The sequence below is a fragment of the Odontesthes bonariensis genome, chromosome 17 (assembly GCF_027942865.1).
Source record: "Odontesthes bonariensis isolate fOdoBon6 chromosome 17, fOdoBon6.hap1, whole genome shotgun sequence".
NCBI classification, from domain to species: domain Eukaryota; kingdom Metazoa; phylum Chordata; class Actinopteri; order Atheriniformes; family Atherinopsidae; genus Odontesthes; species Odontesthes bonariensis.
Window position 1 is genome coordinate 15,269,922 of NC_134522.1, and position 18,150 is coordinate 15,288,071.

Consider the following 18,150-nt stretch of genomic DNA (forward strand, 5'->3'; position numbering starts at 1 on the left):
GGCCGCGGAATACGTCGTTTGTGATTGGACGTGAAACCGGAAGTACTTCCTCTGAAGCGCTTGCTTGTCAACACAACATGGCTGGATTACAGAAGGGACACAGCTGCCCGTATTAGGACACATTCAAGGAGAGAGTGTCTGTCTGTTAGTTGTATGACTGTGTTCAGACTCCGAAGCTGGACTGTTTTTATCTGGTTATCGCGGTGTTTGTCTCATGTGAAGACAGAGTGAAGACGTAACAATGCAAAAGCTCACAAAGGCGCCACTGGCCTTAAACGGACTTGTGCGGTGTTTTATAACAGAAAAGCATTTACCTGCTGTAAATAGTATCAGTAGAAGATTAGTGTGTTCAGAACATGGGGGAGATTCTGGCAAGAATGAGGTTTATGATGTGGTTATATCCGGGGGAGGGATGGTTGGATCTGCTATGGCATGTTCCCTAGGTGAGTGTACCTTTACAGTAACTTGCTTAAATCTTAATTAAACATGGTGTTTTAAAGCAGTGTAGTGCTTCCTTTCATTCCCTGTAGGATGATTCTATAGTGTGCTTTCAAAATAATATCTGGATGTGGTGCAGTTGAGAAAAGATGGTGTATAATAGTATAAGCAGACACTACTGCAGAAAATGAAGCTGTTGCATAAGTGCAGTAGGTTTTATGTGTTATTTGTTTCCTACAGGCATGGATCCCAACTTGGCAGGGAGGAAGATCCTGCTGCTTGAAGCTGGCAACAAGAAAGTAATGGACAAGGTGCCAGACACCTACAGCACCAGAGTCAGCTCCATCAGTCCAGGCTCTGCCACCCTCCTTAGCGGTACAGTTACAGCCTGACACACGGAGACAGTTTTATCAAATGGTTATAACAAGTTTATTGTTCGTTGTGATCTTGAGAAGTGTTCTCTCTGTGACAACTTTGTGGTGCGTAAACCGTTAAATTTGCCCCACATGCTAAGTCAGGGATGAGACATGCAGTTAACCAGGCTTAGCAGGGATCATGTCTGACCTCAATGTTCCTTGTGTGATAGATTGGCCACGTTTTTTTCCTGACAGCCTTTTTTTTTCTCTTAGAAGCTTTAAGAATCTGAGTTTTGATACAGCCTGCAGACAGTTAGCGAAACTGAAAGTAACAGATTTTAATATGTTCTAGTTTGATGGCTCAATAGCTGTTTAATGGTGCTCTTTCTCACAAATGATCACCTCTGCTATGATTAGTGGTGCCTAGAGAAGTAGGTATACTGTTAATTTCTACACTGACAGTTTGTTTAGCAACAGAATAAACACCCTGTGTTAACAAAGAACTTGTAAGACTGCTCAAAACCCCCAAAATGGGCCAGTAGTATTTGCACATTGCCATATTTCTTCTTCTTCCTGTCCTTACTGGGAGTAAGGGTCAGTATAAAATAAATACCCCAACCTAACAACCTATCCAAAAAGGACAGGCTATGCCTTTGGTTTCCTATGAAAAGTAAAAACTGACACAGGAGTACACTATTTAATGTGATGTACATCAATGTGGCCATAATGCAAATATATGATGACAGAGAAATAAGTGAGTATCCAACCTGTACCCACGTATACCTTGCACTACACCAATATCTACAATGCATGTTGTTATTTCATGACATTGCACGAACAGTTACACAATTATTAGAGTAACATACTTTGATTGTTGGTTAACTTAATTCACAATCATTGTGATGTTTACAATCATGTTTTTTTTCTGGTGGATCAGGTGTTCAAATGCACCAGGATAATATGTTGTAAGAATAACCTTCCCATAGCTGCGATTTATGTGCTTTTGGCTGTAAGATGTCAATAGAATATTTGGTATGAATACAGTGGAAAGAGTAAATGTGAAACATTGTATACAAGTGAAACACTGAGCTTGGCTGGGACGTCATTGCCCTTCACTGGCACCTACGCAAAATGTAAAAGGTTAATAGAGACCTTGTTTATAGAACTGCCAGCGTCCTTCTGACGATTTCTGACAAACAAGCTTAACAATCATTTTTAGGATATTTACACAAGATGTAGCCCTTTTTTTTTTATCAGAATCAGAATCAGAATTACACAACGAACACAAAAAAAAACCAGTGCATGATCAATAATCCTCTCCAGATTGTTCAGTTTAATTTAAGTTTACTGCAAGTTTGTGTTCCTCTGTAGACAATTACTAAACTGTTTGTAATGGGTGAGTTTTACAAATAATCCAAACTCAACCCTGGTCACACTTTCCTCCCACTCTGCACATTATGTAAACTTATCCATTACAATTTCTTCCCTTTTTTGCCAGAATTTTTGTTTTCCACTTCCACAATATAACACTGTTTATAAAACACAGACATGCAATTCACAGGTATTGGAGCATGGGAGAATATCACACAGATGAGATGCAAGCCATACCAAAGGATGCAGGTATGTTGATCATGTGCTCATTATTGTATTATTATAGGATTTATTTTTTTTGTAGCAAAAAGATAGATAATCTACCATTGTGCTCCTTTGTCAAATGTTCAGAAAAAGTGGAAAAAATCTCACAAAACCCCTCTGTTGGGCAACTTGAAATTTGACTCACTTGTCCTCCAGCCTTTCAAATTTACTGCCATACTGTATGTATTCCTGTCATCCGTCACTCATAGCACCATACAATTTGTGGAGAGAAAAATCTGTGACACTCAGCTTCTACTCAGTCATCCAGATTAGTCATCAAGCAACACAATACAGCATCATATAATCATGTATATGGTATGTAATTGTTCACATTAAAATAGCGTAAGGTGGTTTCATATATCATGCATTTTGTTCATTCCTTTGTGCAATTTATGCTTTTTAAGTAGCTCAGCAGAGTCTGTGGCCCACTAAATGCCAAAGAACCTAAGGTATATTTAAGAAAGGCCATATCGAACCGTATATGCCGCCATATGCCCGGCATATTCAGAGCACCCGATGGCTTTCTGACTGTGCAATTTTTATGTATTAGATCCATGTTTTCTAAGACGAGTAAATCATTTTGATGTTTTCAAATTGCTACTCCTTCCATCCATCCTCTAATTACGAAGATTCATGTGAACAACGCTGAGAAGATGAAAGATCAGGAGAGTGGTTGTTTGCTGCAAAGTGAACCCGCTTTACGGCTGTGGGCGCAGGCTCGGTCCCTCTTGTAAGATGTGGTCGGTGTGTACCAAACACTCGACCGCAGGGTTTCTCTCTGGGTCTGAGATGTCATCATGCAGTTCCTTACAGTGATTATGGTAGTGTACCTCTCCCATTATACCTTCACTCTTCTACCGCTGTTTTGGCTTGTTTGCCCACTTAATTTCGGTCGTATACATCTCAGCCGTAGAACTGGAAAGTATGTAGTACAGGTTAACTCCAAATAGCAGGCTTTCCCTGCAATAAAACCCTTTTCCTCCTTAAATGTCCTCCTTAAAAAAGGAGGAAAGCAGAGTTTGTGCCACTGAGGCGTTATTTTCCCTTAGATTCTCCATAAAGTTGTGAGACGGAATATTGTTTAAACCTTGCACAAAAAGCAGTAACTCATTCTTCCCCAAAGCTGCACCATTTCACCAGCATTTAACAAAACCAAAACAATTTTTGGGCTGGTCTCAGTAAATCTTTCTTCCCAACCACTTATCACAAGTTGCAAACCAACTGCCATTAGTGGTTTTCTGTGGGGTATATCCCCCTACTTTATGGCAAGTTGGAAAAAAGTAGTGCGGCAGCATGTTGCTGCAGAATGATGGGTTCTGTCACCATAGTTACAGCCAAGGAGAGGATTAACCTTGTACAAACATTTTTCACCCCCTCATGTTTAACTCAAACAAGGCTGGAATTACAGTAGCCTGAAACTATATCTCATTCTGACGCTTTTGGTTGCGAGTAAATATTGACTCTCTCTGTAATGTTCGCAAACATGTCATTTTTTATTTGCGTTTCCCAGAAAATGTTTGACAAAAAAAAAAAAAAAGTCCACATGACAAAAAAATAATTTGGGTCCTCCATCTCACAGAGCTCATTTAAGCCTCAGTCAGCCCGCAGCGACGGTGACCTTGATCGATCTGGGTTTCATGTACACGGGCTGTGCCGGCCTCCAACTGCGGCTAACAACTTTGATGTGTTCAGCTCAATAAAGTGCCACAATCTCTGTCCAGCTATAAATGTATATATATATATATATATATATATATATATATATATAGATAGATGGAGATGGAGATGGAGCTGCATTTAAGCATAGTATTACAGGCCACAGGCATAATGAGTCTCTCATTTAGGTTTGGGATGCTTGCTCAGATGCTCTCATCACATTCGATAAGGAGAACCTGCAGGAAGAGATGGCATACATTGTGGAGAATGACATCGTTGTGGCTGCAATCACCAAACAGCTTGACACTCTGTCTGGTAAGCACAAGATAAATGGTTAAAACATGAAGTTCCTCACGGTAGCCTTATGTCTCCTCCGTCTGCCAAGTGGTCTCTGAGCCTGGCAGTTAATGCCACCGCTCTCACTCCATCCTGTCCCCAGGTTCTGTTTATTTGTGCTCTCTCCCTGTGACTGTTTTTAAAGACGGCTCTTGGAGCCATCCATGTTTTTCCTGCAGTTTCAATCAAAACCTCACATTTTGGAAACTTTGGCACCCTCGGCGAACACGTGAAATGGTCCAGTGACCTATTTAAAACTGCCATGTGCTCCCAAGCTTTCCCACCTCCCGAGGCACAAAGTTGCTGACAGTGTGTAGTGCTGCATTGCTGTTGACATGAGACCAACTTTTTGTGAGGTTCACAAATAAAACTTAGCTCTGCTATGTGCTTGACAGTTAAACTGGCATATTTATAAACAGTTTTCAACATTGTGCGCCAAACAACGGACGTGCGGTTGCTGCACGTTTTTGCCTTTTGTGCCTCCCATGTGTTCATTTCTTTTTTTGCTCTCATTTTAGCCATAGGGTTGTCATGCTCAGGACAAATTACAAGAAAAGATTGCTCCCTGCCAGCTGTTTTCAATGTAACCCTGCACTCCCAATCACAGGAAACCTTTATTTGACATCCGTGTTACAGGAACCAGTAGCCACTCTGCGGATAGGTTCCACTCCAAGTCCGCACGAGCCAGCATAGCTCAGGATCTTTCCATATGTTGGATGTCCAAGTGTCGATATTTAAGGAAGACGGGCTGCTTTTTAGGGCAAAGCCTAACAAGCTGGCAGCATATTCAAAGTGCAGAGTGGTGTGCTTGTAGAGAAATACTATAAGTCAGTGTAATGCGGCAGTCTATTAAGAAGATTGTCAAATGTGAAGCTCGGCATTTACCACGTGCCAGTGAGGGAAACCAGTGGTGTTTTATGAGGTGGTTTATAGATCTTCAACCACTTTGGCTGCAGGCAAGACATCCTCTTCTTTTATTTTTAAAGGAAAAAGTAGCAAAGCACTGATTTAGTGTGATGATTCATTCCCATGGCCAAGTTGATCCTTCTTGTGTGAGAAAGTCACACAGAGTGAAATGCAGCTCTCTTTTGTACGATAGTCACTTGCTTTATGTCTTTGTCGTTGTCAGATAACGTGCAAGTTAAATACAGATCTAAGGTGGTGAAGTACACATGGCCCATGCCCCACCAGGCAGCAGACTACATCCCATGGGTGCGGGTCACTTTGGCCAACGGGGAGACTCTTCAGACGAAGCTGTTGGTCAGTTTGATTCCATCACACAACTCCTCTCTTGTGTCTTCTGTTTCTCACTGTTCCCATTTCCACCTGTTTTTGCAGATTGGTGCTGACGGACCGAACTCAATGGTAAGGCGGGAATTAGGAATACCCACAGTCAAGTGGAATTACGACCAATCTGCTGTGGTTGCAATCCTACACCTGTCAGAGGTGAGTGCCATAGTTCACAAACGGTGTAATACCTCATACCACCACCCAGAGGCACCCTTTAAGATGATTTTTTATGTGACTTAGGTGTAAGTGAAATATAACCACACAAAACGATGCAACACAATTTCACACACTTTGACATATGTTTTGCAGCCCACAGAGAACAATGTCGCATGGCAGAGGTTCCTCCCAACAGGGCCCGTTGCAATGCTACCGGTAATATATCTGTATTATTTGCAGTTGCAATACTTTCTTAAAAGTGTCCACTCGTCAGTGGAATATCTAATAAAGCCTCAGCTATCCCTCTCTGTGCATCACAGCTGTCAGACACAGAGAGCTCTCTGGTGTGGTCGACCAGCCATCAGCTCGCAGAGGAGCTGCTGGAGCTGGACGAGGAGAGCTTTGTCGACGCCATCAACTCGGCCTTCGTAAGTCTTGCTGTGACCATTAAGTTGCTGTGTTAACAGTCAAATTTAAGATGTGTCAGTGAGATGCTTCCCCCACTCCTTAGACTTACACACTGAGCTGTTTTGAGTGACAATTTCAGTCAATTCGGTCATTGTTTAGTCCAAACTATGTATAATGATAACAATGATTCCTATAGGAATGATACACCTATCTGTTTTTCATGTTTGGAGAAACTCCTTTTTCCCAAGCTGGCTATTTTTACTGGGCCTGCCGATGGACGGGGTCACCACAGTTGAGTCACGTTTGGTTACAGGCCCTAGTTTGCTAATTAAACCTGTGGTTTCCCAGTGTCGACCATTACTGCATGGAATGTTTTTCGAACAGAGCTTATTCAACTGCATATAGCCTGGCCGGCATCATCTTTTAATTAGCCCAACACCCGAGGCCCTGCCAAACCAGTTAGTTAGGGAGGAGTGTGGGGGGGGGGGGGGGGTGCCACTTTTGCTGGCCTGGAGTTCAGCTTTGCTCTTGTGTCAGCTTAATTCTCTGTCCACTCAAAAGGATAATGTCTGTCTTCTGTCCATTTCTCTCTCTCTCTCTGTGAATATGTCTGTCTTCTGGCCCATGTGTGTGCTCACTGGCAGTGGAGTAATGAGAAGCAGTCAGAACTAGTTGAGACAGCTGGTTCTCTGTTCCGGGGGGCGCTGTCAGCCATCATGCCTTCTGCAGGTTCACCTCGACAGCTTCCACCGAGTGTGGCAGGGATCGGCCCAAAGAGCAGGGTCATGTTTCCACTGGGTATGGGCCACGCATCAGAGTATATCAGGCACAGAGTAGCACTCATTGGGTAAGATGATGTTACTGAGAACAGTAACCATTAACCTTTTTTGGTCTTCTCTGATGTATTATCAGTTAATCCCCTGCATCACATGTAGTGGACGGCATAATGTTCGTTGAATATATTTTGAGAGTGTTATTGAGTGTTATTGTTGTCTCTTCAGGGATGCAGCCCATCGTGTTCATCCGCTGGCAGGTCAGGGGGCCAACCTGGGATTTGGGGATGTGGCTTGCCTCACGCAACTTTTGAGCCAGGCAGCCTTTAACGGGAAGGACCTGGGTCAGTGAGAACTTTAAACAGACACCAATGCTGCAGCCCTAGCTCCGTGGTTTCCACTAAGCTCTTTTCCATTTCCCCAGCTCAAACGCACTCTGTTGATCCGAACTATAAAAAGCGTAAGGTTTTCCGGCAGTATTTATTTGATGTTTTCTGACCATTCTGCCGAGGAACTGCACGTTTGTTACTTTTCTTTGAAAATGAAAATCCCATGATGAGAGTTTATTTTTTTCACTTTAATAAAGGTTCTGAAGTTAATATAGCACCAGTGCGCTGATTTAATGTAGGAACCATATGGCAGACACAGGCGCAGACTATATTCTCACTTTTTAATACTCGGCTCTTGTTTGTTTGTGCAGGAGCAATACAGCACTTGTTAGAATATGAGACTGAACGTCAGCGACACAATCTGCCCATGATTGCTGCCATCGACCTCATGAAGCGGCTTTATTCCACCAACGCTGCTCCTGTGGTTCTCCTACGCACCTTCGGTCTGCAGGCTACCAACATGCTCCCAACACTAAAAGTAAGCACCCCCTGTCCTAGTCTCACATCTTAGCCAACTTGGACATCACTCGGATAACATTAACCACCTGTCAAACCTAAGCCCCGCCCACACCATGACCTCACCCTCCACCCTCTTTTCCTGATTACACGGAGCTTTACTTTAGCAATGTCTATAATTTTAAGGGTTCTGAACCTAGTACTATGACATCTAAGTTTAGCCCCAAATTTAATGTTACCAAAAGTGTGTGGGTGGGGTGCATGGCTGGCCCTTGGGCAGCGGACAGTGGTGTTGGCTTGTGTTTTCACACTCCTTTTAATACCAACCACTCATGTAAAATTGCTTTATTCCCTACTAAGTGATTCAGACCAACACAACTGTAACTGGTTGCAAAGGCGTTTCGCTATGGAGGCACCAAGTTAAAAGTGACACTTTTTCCATATTAAAAGCTCTAAGTTCACAAGTTTACTGGTCTCGTATAGGTTTGCAGTGCCACTTGCTCATAACGGGCTTTAAAGTTATGATTCAGAGGTTGAGCAGCCTTTTAACTTAATTTCTCTTTTCACTCTGCAGGAGCAGATCATGGCATTTGCAAGCAAATGACGCGTCTGCGATGGGAAGTGGTCGTTTGTGGATCTCCAGTGACTTTGAGCTTTAAAAGCTGTAAAGATTATTAGTGTAAAAATAATAAAAATAATTCAGATTTATTTTACTCTTTAACTTATTTGTGTCTGTGTGTGTGTAACATTGAAATAAGAATAATGATACAGCAAATATAACCCAAAGCACATTTTTCATGTTTTATTAAAACATACATGTTTAGTATACACTTATGTCGCAGATTTTAAAAACAATTTACATATTGCCAGGCATCAGATTATTCATACCGATGGACACAGAGACATTTCTCAGCAATTGTGCAACACAACGTTTTTGTGATGTAAAAGAAGTTCCTGACAAATAATTTCACTAAGTTTACATTATGTATATACAGCAGTAGTAGTTGAATATGTAGAATATTGAAAAAGACGGCATTGGTATGGCTTAGAGAGGAGTTACACATAGAGTTCAAAAGGTAATATTGGAAAACGATATTAAAAATACTCTACTCTTACATAAAACTTCTGTTTTTTAAATATTTGTACAATTCACGAGAAAAAGAAATGCAAATATAGGGTAGTACTCTCAATAGAAGTGTTTATGAGCAAAAAAAGTAAATAAGGAACACAAAATGTTTTAACTTAACTGGTTTACATTTGTTTACATTTTAACTTTATCCAATGGCTATAGGTTATGTTGTTGGATAAACTGTCTGGGCTTGATGAGTGGTTTTTCTATTTATAATCTAAAATACTTTTCAGACCAAGGATCCCTGCAATGTAGCCACGCTTGATAAGGTCTTTCCCACTCTAGATGAAACAAAAAATACTGGCTGCACTTTAAAAATACAAGCATTAATGTTACGCCTTTGCAACACTATCTGCGAGAGGCATTTCTCCACAGCACTCTCCTTGCCCCCCTGAGTCTCCGAGAATCCAACACTTCTGATGAATATATACAACTCTGTAGATGGCATCAAAGCAACTGATCATGTCTTAGCTACAATATCTGCAGTTAAAGTGTTACGTGCAATGTTGAGGAAAAGAAGCTGTATGGCTGTCGACTGCTCTCATTCCAAGGATGTCTAACTTGTCAAAGACGAAGAGCAAATTAACAAGGGTCCTGTAGAATAGTTTACTGTTAGAATGAAGAGAAACTCGACTTTGGCATCTAGAAAGACAATAGTAGTTGCTACTCCAGAAACTGTACTGCACAGCACTGCACAGCACTGCACAGCACTGCACAGCACTGCACAGCACTGCACAGCACTGCACAGCACTGCACAGCACTAGTGCACACCAGGACCACAGTAAGCACCAAAATACCGTGATTCCCTGCGTTGCCTCTAAACTACCCTCTGTACACTGTGCAGGTAGGTGAGAAAGACATTTCGGATCAGACACCCATAAGGAATCAAAAATGTAAACGTTTCATAAAATAAAAAAAATCAGCCCACCAATTATGAGCTCAACATACAGTAGAAATAGCCGGCCTTATAAAAATATAGTGATTTCTTTTTTTTTTTGTTTCTTTTTTGTTTGTTTTTCCAACAGTTCTTGAAGTGTTCTCAAGGGTGCTGAGGTTGAGGATGAGATGAGGGGCGTGGTGGGTGAGGAAGCACGGTGGGACCGGGTGTATCTGCGAGGGGGCGGGCTGATCGAGGGTGGAGGGAGGGGAGGAGGCCCCACAGTGACAGACTGTCCCTCTCAGTGCCAGCTGCAATGACTGTAAGCTGTCCTTAGTGGATGTTGAGGTTCCTGAAAAAGTCAAAAGTCGCTCCGAGGGCCCAGCTTGTCTCCACATTGTTCACCTTCTTGGCCAGCTGTTGCATCAAGTGACAAAAAAAGATCTCCATTAAAACAACGTGGAATTACTTTGCTACGTCTACTTTATAGGGAGTTCAAATGTGTCATGCTGTGCAGACAGACACTTTTGACATGCAGCTCATCTTTTTTTGACTCCCACGTGCATTTCCCATAGTAACCGGGCTCTGAGTCACCTACCTGCAGCACAGTGCTGTCCTTGAAGCCAAAGCCCTCCTTTAGCAGGCAAGTGATATATGTCATATCCATGCAGAGGAAGGGGCTGGCACGGTATTTGGTCATTTTGTTGCACACTGCAATCACAAAAATGCCACAAGTTTCAGACATGAAAATAACACATGGTTCACATGTAATTAACAAAAAATCATTTGCTTTATTAAATAATTCCATGTAAGAGTGAAAGCAAACTTTTCTAACAGCTGTGCTACATGATTAAAAGATGACCTTATTGTTTTGTTTGGCTGCATAAACAGGTGTGCTACATGATTAAAAGATGACCTTATTGTTTTGTTTGGCTGCATAAACAGGGAGGTGCAAGGATTACAGCTGAGGGTCAGCACAAGGCTGCGGGTGGGTGGTGGCGGTGTGTGTGTGTGTGTGTCAGTATGTGTAAGCCTCTAGGTGGTGTGTGGCTGTCAGGTGCCCTCCTGCCTGGGCCAGGCAGAAATCTTGAGCTCAGCCGCCAGTCCAGCTCAAGCTAGACTTGTTGCTCGAGACCATGTGGCAGAGTTCTCACAACACAAACAGAATTATGTAACCCACCATCATTCCTACTTGTTAAAAATGTTGTTACAGCTATCAGAAAATCAGGTTGATGAACACGGTGTGGGTCGGTTAAACATATAAATACTTTTTAGCATTGGTTAGTAAATCTATCTCCATTACACATTTTGGAAAATGGTATATAATCAGTCACATTTTTTTGTTAGAATATGTCTCAATTTTGGAGTCACAAAAATGCATCTGCCCTTTTCCAACATGACTCTTTTGCGTAAAATTTCACCTTTGTGACCCTGTTGGTTTCACACGCAGGTTCATTCCTTCATAAAGAAGTTTTCTTGTAACTTCTTACCTTCTTTGGCTTTCTTCTTAAAGTCCCTGACTTCAACCGCACCACCTCGACTGCCTTCAGTGAAGAAAACAAACGTGCAATTTGAATACCTACTTTGTGCAGGAGATTATAATTAACGTAAAGATAATGGCACTGGAAGGTGGCTCGCTGGTCTGTTCCCACTCACCAACGAGGCCGGTTTCCACAGCTCTGTCGAAGTAGTGGGAGAAAGCATAGAAAACGCTGCTGCCCTTCACTTCATACGGCTGGTCAAATAAACCTTTGACGACCCTCATGACCTCGTAGTAGCACAACTTGTAACCTGCATATCCTGAAGCAAGACAAGAGGGGAGAAGTGGTTTTGTTTGAGGTGGAGGAAGTGGAGGAAACAGATTTTGTGTGGAGACAGCAATGCATGGAATGCAAATGGGAGAGCTCTGAGCCTCATTACGAGGTTAACGGGCGGTTGAAACTGGGGGTTCACCAGATTATATACAAGGGAAGCCCCAGAAGGACAAGTTTCACACGGCCTCGTGTGTATGCTTGGTTCAATTGTGCCGGCAAAACCATGTGCCGACAAGACAGGCAGTTAGCGCAGCCCTGTTGTGCTGTCTATTTTTACCACATAATTGTGAGCGGGCCAGATCAAGCTGCTCGTTACACACAAAAAAATAACAACTCAGGGACAAGCCCAGAATCTTTTGGCTACTTGACTGTGGTAAGGGAGTGACTGGCTTATTTGTGAAGTTAACTGACAGCTTTCTTTTTTGTTTAAATACAAGGTTGACAACAGTTTAATTGTTCAAGAGGGAACACAGAGAGGCAGAGGATGACAAAACATGTGTTTGGTGCCAAGGTTAAAAGAGTTTAAGCTGATATATGTTCTCATGCGAGATTGTATTGTACTGTACTTTATTGTACTTGAGAAAGGAATGTATGGATTGTTGGAACCAAGAGACTGGGAAGGCAATCCAAACCTCAGGCAGCTTTTATCTTACCGTCTGGAATACCGCTAACTTTATAGGTGTTTCCTCCAAAAGTCACTTCATCTCTGAACTTCTTCGGGAGGCAGGAACTTGTGAAGACTTTCCAGTCCAGTCCTGGAAAAAACAAAAACAATAAACAGCCTGAGAATTTTGTAAGCAAAGACAAAGGGTGGAAACGCACATATCAGCACAGGTGTGAGATACTTTACCATCTGCTCCTAGTCCTCCAAGGGTTGCCAGGCGAGCGGCATATAGTCCATTTCCCAGGTAGCTATAAAATGGTGATATATAATTATGGTAAGTTTTTAGACAGGTATAAATGCTTTATTCTCACATCTCGAAAAATATATGACACCATCCTCTAAGCTTGTAAATTGTTCACCTGTGTGTGTAGAGTTCATATGTGTGGTTGAACAGGTTGAATCTAGCTGTGTAACTGGGCGGAGCAGAATGAATTGTTTTCTGTTGGAAAGCAAAAAAAAAGAAATGTTGTTTAGCATCGTATTTTTTTGCTTCTAAAGGCTTTAGATATTCCCTTGTTTACCACATGAAACATTTTATTCACCTTTGACTTTGGAAGGAATGTGATCTGTGTAGATCCTCCACCCAAATCGAGAATCCCCACTGTCCTCCGTGTGTTGGAGTACAAATGGCCTGAAGAAAACAAGCAAAAAGTTAAATATCTCACACTGGATCGAGGACGCTGGAGGTGCTACGCATCACTAGAACAGCAACAGAGAAAGAATGCTGTATAATTTTGTATAATTATGACTAATTTTAGTTCAGACTTGCTCCTTTTGAAGTCAGTAGTATCGAAAAGATATAAAGATACGAAAATTAAATAAATCTGGCGGTAGTGTGGAAAACGTGAGGAAAGATTGCTTGTTTTTGCAACCTGTTTGGGTCCAGTGATTCAAGCACATAACCACAGAAAGGAGACAAGAGTCTTTCACTGCAGGGCCTGTGTGTACACTGGAGCCTCCTAACCACTAACACCACCATAGCAAAACACAAGCAATGTCTTACCTGTAAGGAAGTTCACTGTGACCCAGGCAAGGACTCCTAAAACAGCACATGGGTGAAAATGTCCGCATTAGTCAAACCCATGACAAGTGATAACACCTCGACAATGAAGTATTTATGGTGTTTCAATGTGTTTAAGCTCACGGAATAATCTAAAAATGGCTTTTGGTAAATCTCGCCATCATTAGCAGCTTTAGTCAAAAGCAACCCAAGTAATTACAGTTGACTCAGATGTAAAGTTATTGCACTCATAAAAGTAGGGGATGACAAATAGCATGTGCTGTGTGATGAAACGTAACGCAGTGAGTGCCTTAATGAGCAATGTGGAGCCTCACACTAAATTAAAGGGCGTGGGACAGCTCGCTCTCACACTGGTGTATTTATGTGCCTCAAAGAGGTAGTAACAAAACTTCTTGTAAAAAGAATTACAAGAGCAGCATTGTCTCTTACAGACTTAAAGCACCTGGTAAGACAATACTTAAATCAAAAATCATAAAGATTTGCAAACTATACACAGCACAAATTGTAACAACGAAATGAAAGAGAAGTTACCTTCATTTGCTCCATTCATGATGGAAACACTTTCATTTGGCACATAGAAAGGGGATTCTTCAAACACCTCTTGTACCTGTGGAATAAATTCAACCCCATTTAGTTAAAGTTGAACATTAGCTGCAGTTAACAAGGCTATATCAAAAAATTGAATGGTATTAAGATTGAATTTATTCAGACTTAACAAGACAGACTGTGTGTTTTGGGTGTTTTAGAGTGACAGATAACTGAGCCACAAACATGGCTGGAACACCAGCATGGATAATACTTAAAATGCCAAATATGGTTGCTCCACACAAGCCAACAACAGCTGTTCTTTGCAACATGATAGCCACCAAATGGGCAGACTTGCTGCCTTTTCGTTCAGTGACACTTGTAAGCACTTAGTGGTTTTCTCATCCCGTTCTCTGCTGGGATGGCAGATGTTTGTGCCAAAGTGTCTGAGGGCAGAGTGAAAATGTGCCTCACCTCCTTTAGAAGGGCAGCGGCTTTTTCTACAGGCAGCAGACGCAGACCTGCTGTGGCCTTCAGGACAACGGGCGTCCTCTTCCACTCCTCCTCCGGCACCGTCTTCTTGGCAATCTTCAGTAACTGGCGGATGGTGTTCCCACCCTGCAGAAGAGAGCGTAAAAAAACAAATGTTTCAAATTCAAGAAAAGACATTTATTCACAGAAAAGTCTTTAAATTATGTAGAACGTTGAAGGTATGTGAATGTATAAACCAGGAGTGGGGAGCTATTTTTGGAAAAACATACTATTTACAACACACAAACCCAACCTAAAGATAAGTGGATTAGTGGTTCACAGACAGTAAGCAACTCCCTAATATAACTGATAATAAACAAACAAAAAAGATTGTGCAAGCAGGCATACATACCTCTTCAGGGTTGTCCTTATATTCAGATAGTCCAGGTTTCACTGCATGGTACATTTCATTGTCCAGAACTGGCAGCTCAACTAAAAAAAAAAGTCAGGGAAGAGATCATAAACGGCACAGGCAAAAGTGCTTAAACAAAATTGCAACAGAAAGTTCAGTTATTGTATGTTTTTTTTTATAATCTCTGTATATTTAGACTGCGGCGCTTCGCCAACATTCAGACTAAGTTTTAAAAGTCTGCTTCCTACACAGTTGATTGAGACAGGCAAATTAAAAGTCCACCCACAGAGAATGACAGCATACAGAGTGGGAGTCTGCAGCATGTGCCAATCGCTTTAACGGATTTAGCGCGTTTCGTGCGCTTACCTGGGTCTTTCTGGATGAATTTATAGATATGGATCCTGGTGCCGGTGCTCCCAGCGTCAAACATGATCCCATAGAAAACGCGACTGCCGGCAGGGGAGGAGGCTTCAGGTGTGGGGTCGTGCACCTGAGGCTGGAGGTAAGTCTCAGCTGCAGGATGCACTACTTCGGGCACCGGATGGAAAGCCTCTGGTATGGAGTGCACGACTTCAGGTGCCGGGTGGAAAACTTCGGGGACCTCTGGGTATGTCGGGACGCCGGACTGCGTCACTTCGGGAACCGGGTTGGAGACGTCAGGGAGGAGGTTTTCCGTGTTGGCGGAGTGCTCTCTGTAGCGGTAGAAGTGGGGGATGTAACGGTGGTGCCGGTAGTAGGTCGCCTCTGCGAAGAGACTCCCGGCCAGAAGCCACACGCAAAGAGTGAGGAGCAGGTTCTGCGTTGCCATCGTGTTCACAGCCTGAGAGGAAAGGCAGCTGGAGCTCAGAGGAGACTGTTGAGGACTTGTGGATGCTGGAGCAAAAGGCTGACAGGGGACCTGAAGAGAGAGCAGTGGAGATGGAGAGAGGCAGAGTGGATGCGATGCACACTCAGGACTGTCCGGTCATCTGATTACAGTATATAAAGACATAAGGGCTTGGCATGGGGCCACACCGGGAGCAGCTATCCACCAATCCCGTGACGGTCCATCCCAACTCCATCTCCATCAGGAGTCCACCACCCCCACCCCCTCCCCCGCGAGCTGAGCTGCAGACTGACTACCTGCCTACCAAAAGCATTTCCCTTTTTTTTGTCTTTTTTTTTTTTTTTTTTTACGAAGAAGATTATTTCTGGCTAAGTTTTTCCCCTTCTCCTCTTTTACTGGATCTTCTGAAGCCCCCAAAAAATCCCTTTATGAGAGGTTTCTAAATAAATCCAAATGAATGGCTCACGCTGAAAAAAACTGAAAAATGGTCTTTAAATACTTTTTTATGGTTGTATTTAAGACTTGTATTGAAGCGTGCCTCAGAAATTCCTTCTTACTGCAACTCTTTAGAACTTCACAACTTCACAAGTGCTCAAATGTTGCCATTGCTGAAATTAGGAGTGATGTAAGTTTATGTTGGCTGTTATAAGGGCCCTTTTGATTGTTTTTATATTAATTACTGCAGTTTGTTAAAGTTAACAACTTGAGTCTTTTAAAGTTTGCACTCATACTGGGATTATGCTGTACCATGCCAGAGCTACTTTATTTAAATCTCTTCATGGCTTTGTGAAGAAGACAATAAGTCACTCTATAAAAAATTGTTTATTTAGGACGGGAAATTTGGCTTATCCAGTGGCAATTTTTTTTTATGTATTACCACCTCTACTCAACCATGTTAAGCAGTTGTAGCCATGCATGAAAAATAAAAAAAAATCTCCTCACGTTCCTGAAATAATCACCAAATTAAATCCACTGCAGCTGTGTCACCGACCTTTAAAAAAAAATGCAAATGTGACCTGCTCTCCAGCTGGCATAAAACTTAAAAGAATGTTAGCAATCATCTCACTCCCACTCATCTCTGTGTTGACCACAGGCCTTCCAAAGCAAAAATATTTAGGCTGTAAGGCACATTTCACGAGAAAATGCATGAAAAGCATGAGTAACTGTTTCACCTCTTTAGGTGGGAGTTTTGGCGCGGCAACATAAACCATGCCGTGGTGTATCAGCTAATGCTTTCCCATGCAGTCACTAGTTGCAGTTCAGGATTCAGAGGCACCGAGGATATCCCGTAGCAGTGCAGCACAGAGCCGAAAAAACTCCCAACACCTTACTTGAACTGAGATTTGTACCTGGCTGCGATATTTTTCACCCACTTTGTATCAACAGAAAGGGAACAGAGATCTGGGGAAGAAAAGGCCAACTGAGACACACCGACACTGCCTCTACCCCCGTTTTAACTCGTGCAAAATCTGTGGCACAAATCGAGCTGGTTGCCTGCTTAGGCCAGGAGGGTAAAGGGAGGACAGAGGTCCTGTCATTGGGCACAAGAAAGGGCAGGAAGACCATGGTGAGGACAATGTGGGGAGGGTGGGGCTTGGCACCAGTGTCCACCCATCATGCCATTCCACTCCCAGGACACTCAACTGTGCAAAGCACTGTTCCAACACTGTAATTTAGACTAAAAATATTGGACTTTCTTTCCTCCTTCCTTTTTTCTAAATACTATGGCTACTTTTTCAGTCTTGTGGCTCACCAGAATGGTCGTTCGCCCCTATCAAAGTGTATAAATGCAGGACTTCTCACTGACACGTGACCGTTGATGTCTTTGGTTTTTAACAGGGTGATATGAATTTGATAAAATCAGACCCCACTGTTCTGTTGGAAACATCAAGTGCTTTATCTGCCTTGTCTGTTAGTTTTTAAAAATATGTCGGAGGTATGTTCAGACACATCTTGCGTGTCATTTTGCAATTAATATTTATAATATGCAATGTTTGGACAGCAGTAATCCACCTTGGGACAATTGCGGCTTATGCCATGAATCACACAATGATTTAGTCTCCAACACACACCCACATTTATTTTGCAACTGCAAATTGATGCAGTGGGGATTTCCGTCCAAGTGAAATTTCATAATATTTTTAATTTTACAACAATACTTTGCAGAAACATTAGATTTCATCAAGAATGACATGAACCAAGTGAATCGGCTGGATAATGTCTATGTTGCTAAATCCTGGTAAGATGTTCAAATATGCATTGCTACTGAGTAAACCCATTGTACCATAACTGTCTAAGGCATGACACAGCACATTACGAACATGCAGCGTTAAATGCAAGTTAGTTTCAATACATGGTTTGGTATTTTGTTTCAAGTTAACTGAAACCGTAAAGCACGAGAAAGGACCCCAGCTTTGTAATCTACGCTGTGCAATATATCATTAATATGCTGCAATGTTGCCCTCAGGAATGCCATGTTTGTGGGTGTCCTACCCCAACAAGTCCATTGAAGAGACCC

The 18,150-nt window shown here is 42.3% G+C and overlaps 2 protein-coding genes across 2 annotated transcripts; one reads left to right on the top strand and one right to left on the bottom strand.

The window, feature by feature from the left end:
* Window positions 1–42: 42 nt before the first annotated feature.
* Window positions 43–8,601, top strand: coq6 (coenzyme Q6 monooxygenase). Its single transcript, XM_075448932.1, has 12 exons — window positions 43–443; window positions 679–813; window positions 2,356–2,414; window positions 4,274–4,400; window positions 5,551–5,681; window positions 5,760–5,867; window positions 6,021–6,083; window positions 6,188–6,295; window positions 6,920–7,122; window positions 7,277–7,392; window positions 7,749–7,915; window positions 8,468–8,601. The coding sequence occupies exons 1-12, from the start codon at window positions 242–244 to the stop codon at window positions 8,495–8,497; spliced, it is 1,449 nt and encodes a 482-aa protein (XP_075305047.1). The 5' UTR covers window positions 43–241; the 3' UTR covers window positions 8,498–8,601.
* Window positions 8,602–8,727: 126 nt separating this feature from the next.
* Window positions 8,728–15,758, bottom strand: entpd5a (ectonucleoside triphosphate diphosphohydrolase 5a). The gene is made up of 13 exons (XM_075448931.1): window positions 15,173–15,758; window positions 14,807–14,886; window positions 14,398–14,541; window positions 13,930–14,005; window positions 13,381–13,416; window positions 12,920–13,008; window positions 12,737–12,816; window positions 12,564–12,625; window positions 12,367–12,468; window positions 11,556–11,699; window positions 11,390–11,443; window positions 10,498–10,610; window positions 8,728–10,316 (listed from the first exon to the last, which is right to left on the bottom strand). The coding sequence occupies exons 1-13, from the start codon at window positions 15,612–15,614 to the stop codon at window positions 10,233–10,235; spliced, it is 1,506 nt and encodes a 501-aa protein (XP_075305046.1). The 5' UTR covers window positions 15,615–15,758; the 3' UTR covers window positions 8,728–10,232.
* Between the last annotated feature and the right edge of the window lie 2,392 nt (window positions 15,759–18,150).

Bases quoted from the DNA above. Each gene is read 5' to 3' on its own strand.
- entpd5a (XM_075448931.1), bottom strand. From the start codon at position 15,614: ATGGCAACGCAGAACCTGCTCCTCACTCTTTGCGTGTGGCTTCTGGCC. The intron at 14,006-14,397 runs GTGAGGCACATT...TTTATTCCACAG, and splicing joins CCGCTGCCCTTCTAAAGGAG to GTACAAGAGGTGTTTGAAGA. The intron at 11,700-12,366 runs GTAAGATAAAAG...GTCTTGCTTCAG, and splicing joins AGTTAGCGGTATTCCAGACG to GATATGCAGGTTACAAGTTG.
- coq6 (XM_075448932.1), top strand. From the start codon at position 242: ATGCAAAAGCTCACAAAGGCGCCACTGGCCTTAAACGGACTTGTGCGG. The intron at 814-2,355 runs GTACAGTTACAG...TGCAATTCACAG, and splicing joins CTCTGCCACCCTCCTTAGCG to GTATTGGAGCATGGGAGAAT. The intron at 4,401-5,550 runs GTAAGCACAAGA...TGTCGTTGTCAG, and splicing joins ACAGCTTGACACTCTGTCTG to ATAACGTGCAAGTTAAATAC.